Source organism: Lepidochelys kempii, chromosome 1, assembly GCF_965140285.1.
Source record: "Lepidochelys kempii isolate rLepKem1 chromosome 1, rLepKem1.hap1, whole genome shotgun sequence".
Taxonomy (NCBI): Eukaryota; Metazoa; Chordata; order Testudines; family Cheloniidae; genus Lepidochelys; species Lepidochelys kempii.
In genome coordinates this window covers 23,850,173-23,864,459 of record NC_136380.1, presented here as the reverse complement: position 1 = coordinate 23,864,459, position 14,287 = coordinate 23,850,173, and the positions used below count along the sequence as shown (strand labels likewise).

The 14,287-nt window shown below is 40.4% G+C and overlaps 1 protein-coding gene across 4 annotated transcripts in view; it reads right to left on the bottom strand.

Annotated features, from left to right (window-relative positions):
- TMEM135 (transmembrane protein 135) overlaps window positions 1-14,287 on the bottom strand; it is a 383,046-nt gene that overhangs the window by 276,513 nt on the left and 92,246 nt on the right. For all 4 annotated transcript variants that reach the window (XM_073336705.2, XM_073336701.2, XM_073336686.2 and 1 more), the window contains one exon: window positions 6,222-6,255. In XM_073336705.2, the coding sequence (XP_073192806.1) occupies window positions 6,222-6,255 (34 nt within the window). The remainder of the gene's footprint in view (window positions 1-6,221; window positions 6,256-14,287) is intronic.

Here is a 14,287-nt window from a genome sequence, read left to right as displayed (position 1 = left end):
ACAACCCATCCCCTCATTATTTTGTCCTCCAATTACACCTCATTTCTGAAATGCCAATTTTGGTTCATTGTTTTCTGGTCACACACTTCTCATTTACCAGGCTTAATTTTAATATAGTCACTGAATTATATCAATAGGCCTTTCTGTTTGGACTAATTCACTCTGTCTCCCTGCTGCACCTGCTCAGAAGCTCCCTGTTGGCCTCTTGTTGCATCAAAGAGAAGCAAGGAAAGTAACACTGGTTGCTCCAATGCCTGACTTATAGGACTGTGCAAGGCCCCCAGAAAAACAGGAAGGAGCTTGACTGGCTCTGCCTAAGCCCAGGAGAGAGTCTAGCAAGGGATGGCTTCCCTCTGACAACCCCCACACTCCAAAATGAGAGGCAGTGACTCTCAAAATGAGGAAAAATGAGCATTACAAGCCTGGGTCCCAATCCTGCAAGGCATGCTGACCCGTGGGCCCATGCAGAGCACCCCTGTGGATCATCTGACAGCAATGAGATCTTAGTGCAGCAGTGATACTGTCCTTTCAGGGGTTCCAGTGTCCAGGTCTCTGCCACTGGACTTTTCCCCTGGGGTTTTACTGCACCCTCCATTCCTACAATCTCTGCAGAGCAATCATACCCACAGCAGACTTAGGGACAAGACACCTCCCCTTTCCCTTGCAGACTCAAGGAAACATCTCATATGGCTGAGCTTCAAGCACTGCACATTCACAGCCCTATTAGGCTGGGGGTTGAGACATGAGGCTGCAGAACCATCCCATCACTCAAAAAATCAGGGTCAGACGCGGGATGTCCAGCACTATGTAGAACACTAGAGAGGTAGACTCCCACCCAACCATCAAGGGCAACCCATGAAAAGGAAAAAAAGAGGATAGCTTGGGGGCTGCTCTAACTTGTGCCAGTTGACAACAGCCTCCCAGCAGAACACTCCAAACTGTCCCCCTGAATGAAGGATTGCAGGGAGGGAGGCACAGGAGACAGCACAGCATCCTCTATTCCCCCCAGGCTGGAGGAAGTCTGAGCAAGGACTTGTAGAGGTTTCTGCTCCCTTCGTGCTGCCTGGGCAGCACAAAGGGAGTGCAGTACGTCTAAGAATCAGCTCTTAAATATTTATTGTTGCCCTTTGATCTTTGGAACTAACCACTGCAAGTAAGGTCAGGAGGAAATACTGTGAAACCCACTGCCCTAGCGAAATCCACCTCAGCCCACCTCTGCTCAACATTGTAGTTTTTTTGAATGACAATCGTTTGCCCCATATTGATCTTTATTCATTAACATTTATACCTTGGTAATGCCTAAAGCCCCACCATCTCAAGATCCCATTGTACTACATGTAGTACGATCAGAATATACTAATACCTAGCTCATATAGCACATTTCATCAGTAGATCTCAAGGAACTTCACAATCTTTCATATATTTATCCTCACAACACACCCTGACGTAGGGAAGAATTATTATCCCCCATTTTACTGATGTGGAACTGAGGCACAGAGAGGCTAAGTGATATGTCCAAGGTCACACAGGAAGTCTATGGCAGAGCACGAAATTGAACCCTGGTCTCCAAAGCCCTAGGTGAGTGCCCTAACCACTGAATCAACCCTGCCCAAAACAGCCTACAGTCTTTTTTCCTGGTGTCTTTTCACCCTCATGTTTCTACATCATAATCCCTCAATTTTCTTTTATTTAATTTTAATGAGGGTGTTTTAAATAGTGTTTTAATGTTGTTTAAGAAATTACAAAAAGAAGAGTGTCAGAATCTGTCCCATAATAAAAACATTGTAACTCAGTTAAGTTTCTTACCCATGCAAATAAAGGTGTCAGAACTTGACCCTAAACATCTTGGTGGGCAGGGCTAATGGGACAGCTGCAAAGAGAATGCTTCAAAAATAAATGTATTAATTATTGCTTTCTTTGTCTACGTTCTCTAGGGTAGAGAATGGGTCTTACTCTTTAAGGCATATGTTTTTGAAGCTAGGTAAATGATAAAGGGTAAGCAATGACTGAAGGGGGAAACGTTTACACAATACCATGGAGTCCTTAGGTTTAGAGTCTGATGCTCTCCTATGTTCATACACTTCTGAGCCTGTTTAAAAATAAGACTGAAGGCATAATCTAGTTGTCTGACAAACCCAGGAATCTTGAGAGCTAATAATGGCTCTGCAACTGACTCAGATCCAGACACTCAGATCTGTGTCCCTTACAAATCTGTTTCTCAGCTTCCCCGCCTCTAAAATTGGGAAAAACTTGTCTACATCAAAGGCATCTTGTGAGATTTAATCTTTGTAGAGCACTTTAAAAAGTAAAAGTTTATTAGGAGTACAGCACCATATAATAAGTGCACATGATACTTAAAAAATACAAACAATTATAGGTTCACAACTCAAGGAGTTTACAGACTAAATTTCAGATAAGATACACAGAGGTGGTATAAGGGATAAAGGGGAAAAGAGAGACAAAGTCAACGTTGTTTAATTTATGCACTTTTTATAGTTACACTGGTTGAGCAATGGGTGCTAGCTAACCCACTTCTTTTGGTTAGCTTTCCAATGTTAAGCTGTGTGTTTTATAGAAAGTGTATATTTCCCCAATAGCCAATATATCAAGTTGGTCCTAAGCAGGATTGGTCTTTTACTGATCTTGACATTCTATCCCTTTGTCTTTAATATAGAACATTCCTTCTACAAGTTCTAAGTATGTTTTTCCTTCTCACCACCTAAAATTAATTTGAAGATATGCGGTCTTCTAATTAACAGCAATTTCTACTAATGCTGAATGTTTTCCTAGTTCACAATACATTATGACATAACTTTTTGAAATCTAACAGCCATGTGTCTTATTAATTGGCCTCCCTTATCTATTAATATTTTCTACCTTTTCAGCCAAAAACAACTTTGGTGATTATGTTTCATTTTCCACCTCTTGTTGGAATCTTGGGGGTCCCTTTGATCCCAAATTATCCTTAGAGGATCAATTGCAATACTTCATTTACCATCTTAGAAATGTCTTGACTTAACATGTGCAATCCAAAATAGAACTGGAAAAGACTTGTATGTGTCTGGGTGGCCTCCAGGACCAACCACTGTAACACTCTCTTCCTTGGTATTACAGAAATGTTGATTCATATATTGCAACTGGTTCAAGATTCTGACTCCCACATTCTCAGCAACTTTAGATCTAACCATATTACTTTACTTGTAAAATCTTTGCACTGATTTCCAGTGAGGTTGTTGATTGATTTTAGATTCTGATTATCAAAAATAAAATTCTACATAATCTTGTCCTTTGTTTATTTCTAATTCTTAGTTACTTCTAAAAACCCAGTAAGAAAAATATAGTTCCCAATGTAACACGTCAGAAAACAGAGCTCATGACCTTGTCTGTCTGTCATGCTAGACTGGTAACTGCTGAAGTAAAACCGAGAAAGCACCTTTAAATAGTCAATTTTTTCTCCCCTGAAATAACTTATTTATCAAGCTGGCATTCTATGTTAGTATAAAAAAGTGCAGCTAGTTAGTTTACCTCACCACTGAACTACTCCTAACTTGCCAGGCCCCTTGACCAAATATTTCTAGCAAACACCAGGCTTACTAAATGGGTCTCTTCTTACTAGAGTGAGCATAAAGGCTAGGAAGCAGGAGTTCTGTTCCAATCTCTTTCATTGGCCTTAACAATCTGCTGAATTTCGCTACCCTAATTGTTAAACATCACATTAATCACCCCTGTGAGGTAGATAAATATTACTACACCCATATTGTAGATTAGGTTTGTTCTCTGAACACAGACAGCCCAGTTCTGCCAATGGGATTATGATCAGTTGCACCTGGCTATCAATGATAGAAATGGTCTCAGAATTCAAAACACAAACTCACTGCAGCAGTAGGCAAAGTAATTGTTATAACATCTAGAAAATTTAGCACTACCCATCTCTCATTTCTAAAACTGGACAAATTTATGTATGTAGCAATGTACAAAAACCTCTATAAAGTAAAACAAAAATGACAGCTCAGACCAAAATACTGATTTTAGCAAGGTCTGAAGCACCATTTATATAAATACTCTGTCCATAAAACATCTGCCTAGGATAAACCTAAGAGTCCTATGAGAAATAATTAATATTATTGTTCCCATTTTATTAATCACATAAGAAAGATGTAATGAATTAATAAAATATGGAATTAGTCTTTATTCATTTTTTTATATTGCTTCTGGCCAAAGTGCAAGAAAGCTCAATATATAATTTCCCATTTTACTTCTGCTAAACAATTGCACTGCTTAGTAATTCACTTAAGATAAATCATGTTTCAGTTCTCAAAGCTAAGTGTTGTCATTAAATATTAAACTTTACAAGTCTACAGAATAGGATATTCTCTCAATCCTAAATATAAGTGTATTAAGACTATAAACTAATGAAGATCTAAATTTACTATCAGTAAATCTCACCAAGCATATAAAACTGTTTGTATTATAGCAAAGCAACACAACCAAGAGAACATCATATTATATATACATACATACACACACACACATATATATATATATAACAATTAAACAGACTTGATGAAGTAGGGGCCCTGTTATTCTGATTTTACTGTTGTTCAAAGTACATCCAGATTTGTGATTAGAATTCTTAACCCCAAACCATCACATCCTAGAGAAGGTTCATGGTTCCAAACAGTCTCCATTAAATGTTGTTGCACTACTTAACTTCTCTATTGTATCCTTCTCAGACATCTTTGTGGTATAGAGCTTAAAAAACTAATGTGACGCAGACCAAATGCTACATTTTTTTTAAAGGAACGTTTGCCTAGTAATTCAAAAAATCGTTAGGTTATTCCTATATTTTTTTTTAAACAAGACTTTTGAACTCATCTCCTATTAAGTATTACCAATCTTATAATCTACACTTCCACTGCAAGATGCTTGAGCAAGTTGATTCTACTTGAATTAGGGAAGAAAAATGTTAAATCTTGCAAGACTAGATTACTTTTATTAGGAAGCCAAAGCTCTGTTAGCTTATGTAGTTAAAGAGTCTGTGACAATTCTATTAAAAATCCCAGTTTAAAAAAAATGTTAGTGTCCACTGTTCAAATTCCAAAGGAAACTTGGCATGCAACCTATTCTATTTTCTATACACATACATACACACATACAGATAAGTTAGAAGTTACCATACAAAGTGAGAGGCCAATTGTATGGTAACTTCCAACTTATCTGTACGTGTGTATGTATGTGTATATATCTTTCTATGTGTTCCATTCTATGCATCCGATGAAGTGGGCTGTAGCCCACGAAAGCTTATGCTCTAATAAATTTGTTAGTCTCTAAGGTGCCACTAGTACTCCTGTTCTTTTTGTGGATACATACTAACATGGCTGCTACTCTGAAACCTATTTTATTACTGTAAGTCACCACCACCACATATTATGTCTACATAGCTTTGTCTTGTAATTGTACACTTTTGAAAAGTTGTAAAACTAATTTTATTGGAGATCCTGCAAGCGTACAGTATTCAGGAACATATACAAGCTGTAAATCATTATCTTTTTAACACTTTTTGTTATTTTTCTTCAAAAAAATCAGTTTAAAAAAATCACACAAAAAAAGAAAAAACAAGGTTGAATATTGCTTGTGGAATATCCACATCATTCTGAGCAGTATGATCATGAGACATTTAAAGTAAAATTACTATAACATTTACTTTGCAATGCACTATTTAAATAAACTGAACACACATATCATTGAGTTTAATGGAATTTTACAGAGAATATGGATTATACAGCAATTTTATATCGAGATTACCACATGGTAAAATGTGTGTATTCAGTCATAGCATATAATATAAATCAATTAACTAAAAATACAATTTAAATGCAAGGGAATTTGAGGGACTAGACTCTAATCCACAAAATCAAACACAAAGTTCTTTACATGTCTTTACAATTAAATTGCTGTTGATATGGTAAATAGAATGAGCCACTGTCTTAGCACTGAGGTAGAAGAGAATCTAAGCACCATATAGTGAATTATGTTTCAATCTTTACTCTGAAATTATTTGCTTTTAAAAAGTAATTGTCAAACTTTTGGCATTAAGATAATTTGAGTTTTTGAAAATAAAAAAATTTCAAGGTTTAAAAAGACAATTAACTTAAATTAATTTATAATATGCACTTCCAATACCACATATAATTTTATTCTTAGAAGAAAGGATTACTTACCAAATTGGCCATGTAAATTGTAAGCAGACCTCTCCTATAAACAGAAATAAACAGATTAGTGAATAAGACACATATCAATATTAATCACCCCTCATGCTGAAACAAATTACAGTTTACACAACGTAACAACAGAAAGCTTTCCTAGAGTCTCTAAAAGATAGCTTTGGTTTACTTATGTAGTTTTCAAGCATTATCCATGGCAGAAAAAACACAAGAAGTATCTCCACAGAAACCATGCCAATAACACTGTGCTCAAAAACATTGCTTCAAAGCAGTTCAGTGACAATTGTTTCTAATTCTTATTGCTTACTCAATGACAGAATAAAGTTTTAACAAAATCTACAACTGATTTCTTGGCCTAATTCAGTGGTTCCCAACCTTTTCTGGTTAAGGACCACACACATCCCAGCAATGTCTCCTCAGACCAGGCCCTGGTATAGTTGCTACCATTTTCTCTCCTGCTACTTTCTGCCTGTTTTTGGTGTTTTGAACTTCTAAAACTTTTTTTCCACTTGAATTTTGCTCTTGCTTTGTAGCTCACCGTTCTCCATGCTGCAGGTGGTTATAAGCCATTTGAGACAGGGACCTACGATGGTAGGTCCATAAGCTTGAACATATATACTCATGCACTGTGGTTGAGTTCCACTGCAGCAGAGGACAGAAGCTTGGGTCTGGGGGCTGTTACCCATATCTGCAGCCTTGTACATGTGAGCTAGTCCTATGACACTTTGCGTCAGAGATCACTGTGGGAGCAAGAACAGAACTTTCCTTTCAAGGAGCCACCCATTAGCTTTCCAGTCACAAGAGCACATTTGCACTGTGAAAGGGCAGCTATAGGGTTATGCAATTTTCACTAACTCCACTGTTCATATGTTCCTGTGTATTCCCACACCAAAATTAGTCTGGAACCTATGCCTTGGCGAATCCTAGTTTCTATCAGTGTTGCCAACTCTTGTGATTTTATCACAAGTCTTGCACTATTTTCTGTTTTCCATAATGCTCCTTCTGTTGGAATCTAAAGATAGCATTAGAATCTCAGTGGCTGAAAGAAAAAAAATCAGTGTACATGCACAGTAGAGCCTTCTTAGATTCTGGCAGCTAAATTTGCACTAAGCTTTCTCCAGCTCAGGCTGCAGTTCCCAGCCAATGAGAGCTGCAAAGCGGGCACTTGTGGTGGGGGAAGTGTGCAGAGCCCCCTGGCTGCCGCTACACATAGGAGCTGGAGGGGGAACATGCCGCTGCTTCCAGGAACCTGCCTTAGCCCCACTGTGCCGCCGACCGGACTTTTAATGGCCCAATCAGCAGTGCTGACCAGAGCCGCTAGGGTCCGTTTTTGGAGGGGCACTCTGGTCAAAAATCTCAATTTAAAGGGCCCGGGGTTCTAAAGGCCCTGCGTCTTCCAGTTGAGGTCCTGCCCCCTACTCAGGACCCCGGAGTACGAGTAAGTCCTTTAGGTTACTTTCACCCCTGCTGTTCTCTGTACGATCATCAACTACACAGCATTCAGGTCAAATAAGTACCAGGAAAAAGTGGAAGAAACCCATGAGTAAGTCCCTGGGAACACTCAAAAAATGTTTTTGATAACATCTGGAATCCCTCCCATTAAGATTAAATAGCCAAGAACTCACTGATGTACTCAAGCACTTCACTGGCTAAGGGAAAAGAAGTGGACCCCTTACTCCTTAAGATATTGAAGCACCTTCTTTTCAGAGCCTGAAGATACCTGGGGGAAAGCTTTTGTCTATTTTGCTTTCGCTTGAGAGACTGGATTTATCTTTCATAGCATCAAAGACCATGCTACAAACCCCAACTTACACCACTACTACTTTGGGGAATATCTCTGCCACAGAAGATAAGCTTCTCTCCCCTTTGGACAATTTAAATGACTAGTTTTGTTACAGCTACAGAAATTGCTTCAGAGTTGTCTCATTCCACTGAGGTGTGGAAGGTTCCTCTGTGACAGTACTGAACATGCTGAAGGCATCCACTGGAAAACAGTACTGTAAGAGGAACAGTTGAGGTGTTCCCACCTCCTGCTTTTAGCCTTCACTGTGTAGAGACACACATGGCAGCCAGGCACTGTGTCATAAATATAAAGGGAAGGGTAAACACCTTTAAAATCCCTCCTGGCCAGAGGAAAAATCCTTTCACCTGTAAAGGGTTAAGAAGCTAGGATAACCTCGCTGGCACCTGACCAAAATGACCAGTGAGGAGACAAGATACTTTCAAAGGCTGGGAGGAGGGAGAAAAACAAAGGGTCTGTGTCTGTCTGTGTGATGCTTTTGCCGGGGACAGAACAGGAATGGAGTCTTAGAATTTAGTACTTAATCTAGCTAGATATGTATTAGATTATGATTTCTTTAAATGGCTGAGAAATTAAGCTGTGCTGAATAGAATGGATATTCCTGTCTGTGTGTCTTTTTGTAACTTAAGGTTTTGCCTAGAGGGATTCTCTATGTTTTGAATCTAATTACCCTGTAAGGTATTTACCATCCTGCTTTACAGAGGTGATTCTTTTTTACTTCTATTAAAATCCTTCTTTTCAGAAACTGAATGCTTTTTCATTGTTCTTAAGATCCAAGGGTTTGGGTCTGTGTTCACCTACGCAAATTAGTGAGGATTTTTACAAAGCCTTCCCCAGGAAGTGGGGTGCAAGTGTTGGGAGGATTTTGGGGGGAAAGACGTTTCCAAACAATGCTTTCCTAATAAATAAACCCAGATAAACGTTTGGTGGTGGCAGCGGAAGTCCAAGGGCAAAGGGTAAAGTAGTTTGTACCTTGGGGAAGTTTTAACCTAAGCTGGTAAAAGTAAGCTTAGGAGGTTTTCATGCAGGTCCCCACATCTGTACCCTAGAGTTCAGGGTGGGGAAGGAACCTTGACACACTGTTACATAGGATTGCCCTAAATGTTACCCTAAGGCACAAATCAAATGGAAAAGGCAGAAGAAGCAGCACTAGACAGCAGAAAAATCCTGGCTGGCAATCGGTCATTATCCTGCCTGTCAGAGCAAATGAGGAGGAACCCAGAAGTTGCACAATTGCAAACTGAGCCACATAATATTTTGTAAGAGAATAAACTATACAAACTTGTATTCTGCTGTTCCCTCTGCTAGGCCCCAAATGACAAAATAAATGCTTTTGGAACATTATCCTGGTGTCATTTTGTATTTAAGACAAGACAACAGACAGCTAGAGCAGCACAGGAGCCAGCAAACAGAGTTGTAAACAGGGGAGTTTCAGTGGGAGTTCTGTTGGAGAAGGTATTTGTATTTGGTCTTGTATTCGTATTATTTGTATGTGCAGAGGCTTGTAGCGGCTTTGTGCTGGGAGAGAAGCTGAGCCCTGATTAGGGGGCGGGGCTTCCCTGACTAAGGGTCCTATACAGGTAGCCAGCCAGCCAGTCAGGCAGCAGCACAGACAGCTACAGCAGCAGAGGAGCCAGCAAACAGAGTTGTAAACAGGGGAATTTCAGTGGGAGTTTGTATTGTGGTACTTGTTTGGGGTTTGCTTTTGCTGTGGGTGGTGGTGTTTTGGTGTGGTTTGTGTTTCCCAAATTAACAGGATATAGGTGAGAAGGCTATGACAGATACAGAGACAGCAGTGGGAGTGACCCATGTAGTGGAAGACACAATGAAGATGACTGGATGTGGAAGCTGCGGTATGTATATGATCCTGGAGGGGCTACCTGGTAAGAGTTTTGTCTGCATGAAATGTCGTCTAATAGAGCTGATGGAGGAAAAGATCAGAGGACTGGAGATGCAAGTGGACAGTCTGGTTGTGTTTAGAAGGGGGTTCGAGCGGATTAAACTCGATAAGTTTATGGAGGAGAATGTATGATTGAATAACATGATTTTGGCAATTAATTGATCTTTAAATATTCATGGTAAATAGGCCCAATGGGATATTAGATAGGGTGGGATCTGAGTTACTACAGAGAATTCTTTCTTGGGTATCTGGCTGGTGAATCTTGCCCATATGCTCAGGGTTCAGCTGATTGCCATATTTGGGGTCTGGAAGGAATTTTCCTCCAGGGCAGTTTGGAAGAGGCCCTGGAGGTTTTTCGCCTTCCTCTGTAGCATGCGGCACAGGTCACTTGCAGGAGGATTCTGTGCTCCTTGAAGTCTTTAAACTATGATTTGAGGACTTCAATAGCTCAGACATAGGTGAAAGGTTTATCACAGGAGTGGGTGGGTGAGATTCTCTGGCCTTCATTGTGCAGGAGGTCAGACTAGATGATGATAATGGTCCCTTCTGACCTTAATATCTATGAATCTATGAATAAAAGAACCCATTTTATGCTGATTTTAGAAGTTCCTCTTTCTTCACTCAACAATATACAAATAAAACAGGCTCAAAGAAAACAAGGTTAACTTCATGGTATGCAGCACCTGAGTAAACAAGGTTTTCTATCTCGTAGAACAGGTTTTTAATGCCCTTTAAACAATTTTGTATCTGAAACCATTTATATCCACATTTGTAAAATTATCTTTGCGAAATGACAGTTGTCTATCCAACATCAACAACAAATAGGACTCCCATACTCAAAACAAACTACTGGCACCAATCTTGTAGTTAAGGCCCTGGACTGGGAGCCAGAAGAAACTCTTCCATTGACTGGACAGAAAAAAATGGGCAAGCCACTTAGCCTCTCTCTGTCTTCATAGATTCATATATTCCAAGACCAGAAAGTGCTGTTGTGATCATCTAGTCTGTTGTCTATGTAACACAGGCCACAGAACTTCCCCAAAATAATTCCTAGAGAATTTCTTTTACCAATCCAATCTGATTTGATTTAAAAATAGTCAGTCATGGAGAATAAACCACAATCCTTGGTAAACTCAAAAAATTAATTACTGTCACCATTAAAAATGTATGCCTTATTTCCAGTCTGAATTTGTGTAGCTTCAAATTCCAGCCATTGATCATGTTATACCTGTTCTGCTAGACTGAAGAACCCATTATTGAATATTTGTTCCGCATGTAGATACTCAGACTGTAATCAAGTCACCGTTCTCTTTAATAAACTAAACAGATTGAGCTCCTTGAGTCTATCACTATAGGGCATATTTTCTAACCCTTTAGTCATTCTTGTGGCTCTTCTCTGAATCCTCTCCAATTTATCAACATCTTTCTTGAATTGTGAGCATCACAACTGGACACAGTATTGCAGCAGTAGTCGCACCAGTGCCAAATACAAAGGTAATATAACCTCTCTACCCCTACTTGAGATTCTCCTGTTCATGCATCCAAGGATTGCATTAGCTCTTTTTGGCATAGCATCACACGGGGAGCTCATATTCCACTGATTATCAACCACCATCCCCAAATCTTTTTCAAAGTCACTTTCCTAGGGATACAGTCTTCCATTCTGTAAGTATGGCCTATATTCTTTGTTCCTAGATATATCATTTTACATTTAATCATGTTAATACAGTTTGCTTGTGCCCAGTTTATCAAGTGATCCAGATGGCTCTAAATCAGTGACCTGTCCTCTTCACTATTTACTACTCCTGCAACTTTTCCGTCATCTGCAATTATCGGTAAAACTTTTACATTTTCTTCCAGATGATTGATAAAAATGTGAACAGTGTAGGGCCAAGAATCAATCTCTGCAGGGCCCCACTACAAACAAACCTACTCAATGATGAGTCCTCATTTACAATTACATTTTGAGACCTCAGTTAGCCAGTTGTGTGTGCCAGGCTAACTTTAGGTCACTAGTTTTAATCAAAATGTTATACAATACCAAGTGAAACACCTTAGAGAACTCTAAGTGTAATATGTCAACACTATTACCTTTACCAACCAAACTTGTAATAATTACATTATCCTTCTTTAATTCTTTATTAATCTAGTCTTGTGTCAGCTGCTCCATTATTTTGCCAGACCGACCTAGACAAGTCAGATGTCTTCAAGTCACCAGAGCCTGATGAAATACATCCTAGAATACTCAAGGAGCTGACTGAGGAGATATCTGAGCCATTGGTGATTATCTTCAAAAAGTCATGGAAGAAAGGAGAGATTCCAGCAGACTGGAAAAGGGCAAATATAGTGCCATCTATAAAAAGGGAAACAAGGAAAACCTAGGGAATTACAGACCAGTCAGCTTAACTTCAGTAGCCGGAAAGATAATACTGCAAATAATTAAGCAATCAATCTGCAAACACCTAGAGCAGGGGTGGGTCAGGCCACATCTGGGTATAGAAATTGTATGGCGGGCCATAAATGCTTACAAAAATGGGGTTGGGGAGTGGGAGGGGGATGAGGGCTCTAGCTGCACGTGCGGACTTTGGGGTGGGGCTGGGGATGAGGGGTTTCGGGTGTAGAAGGGTGCTCCGGGTTGGGGCAGAGGGGTTTGGAGAGTGGGACGTGGATCAGGGCAGAGGGTTGGGTGCAGGCTCCGGGCAGCACTTACCTTAAGTGGCTCCCAGAAGCAGCAGCATGTCCCCCCCCCACTCCCACTCCTACACAGAGGCGCAGCCAGGTGACTCTGCTGCGCGCTGCCCCATCTGCAGGTGCCGCCTCTGCACCTCTTATTGGCCGCAGTTCCCAGCCAATGGGAGCTGCAGAGGCGGCGCTTGGGGCGGGAGCAGCGTGCAGAGCCCCCTGGCTGCCCCTATACATAGGAGCTGGAGGGGGGACATGCTGCTGCTTCCGAGAGCCGCATGGAGCGGCCCCCAACCCTGCTCCCCGGCCGGAGCGGGGCAAGCACCAGACCCCACTCCACAGTGGGAGCTCAAGGGCTAGATTAAAACGGCTGGCAGGCCGCATCTGGCCCACAGGCCATAATTTGCCCATCCCTAACCTAGTAAGGTGATAGTAAAGTGAAAATTGTCAGCATAGATTTGTCAAGAACAAATCATGTCAGATCAACCTAATAGCTTTCTTTGATAGGGTAACAAGACTTGCGGATGGGGGGAAAGTGGTAGATGTGGTATATCTTGAGTTTAGTAAGGTTTTTGATACTGTCTCACGTAGCCTTCTCATAACCAAACTAGGGCAATACAATGGAACTATTAAAAGGTGGGTGCATAACTGGTTGGAAAACTGTTCCGAGAGTTATCATCAGTGGTTCACAGTCAACCTGGAAGGGCATATCGACTGGGGTTATGCAGGAATTGGTTCTAGGTCAAGTTCTTCATCAATGATTTAGATAATGGCATAGAGACTACACTTACAAAATTTGTGACTGATAACACGCTGCAAGGGGTTGCAAGTGCTTTGGAGAATAGGAGTAAAATTCAAAATAAATCGGGACAAACTGGAGAAATGGTCTGAAGTAAATAGGATGAAATTCAATAGGGACAAATGCAAAGTACTCCACTTAGGAAGAACAATCAGTTGCGCGCACACAAAATGGGAAATGACTGCCTAGGATGGAGTACTGCAGAAAGGGATCTATGGGTCATAGTGGATCACAAGCTAAAGAGGAGTCAATAGTGTAACACTGTTGCAAAAAACAACAAAAATACAAAAAAAAAAAAAATACCACCACAATTTTGGGATGTATTAGAGGGAGTGTTGTAAGCAAGACACGAAAAGTAATTCTTTCGCTCTACTCCCTGCTGATTAGACCTCAACTGGAGTAGTGTGTCCAGTTCTGGGCGCTAATTTCAGGAGACGAGCAGCAAAAATTATTAAAGGTCTAGAAAACATGACCTATGAGGGAAGATTGGGTTTATTTAGTCTGGAGAAGAGAAGACTGAGAGGGGACACGATAACAGTTTTCAAGTAAATAAGAGGTTGCTACAAGGAGGAGGGAAAAAAATTGTTCTCCTTAGCCTCTGTGGATAGGACAAGAACCAAAGGGGCTATCATTACAGCAAGGGTGGTTTAGGTTCAACATTAGGAAAAATTTCCTGTCAGGGTGGTAAAGCACTGGAATAAATTACAAAGGGAGGCTGTGGAATCTCCATCATTGGAGACTTTTAAGAGTAGGTTAGTCAAACATCTGTCAGGGATGGTCGAGATATTATTTAGTCCTGCCATGAGTGCAGAGGACTGGACTAGATGACTTTTCAAGGTCCCCTGCAATCCTATGATTCCCTTATGAATTTTCTACAATTT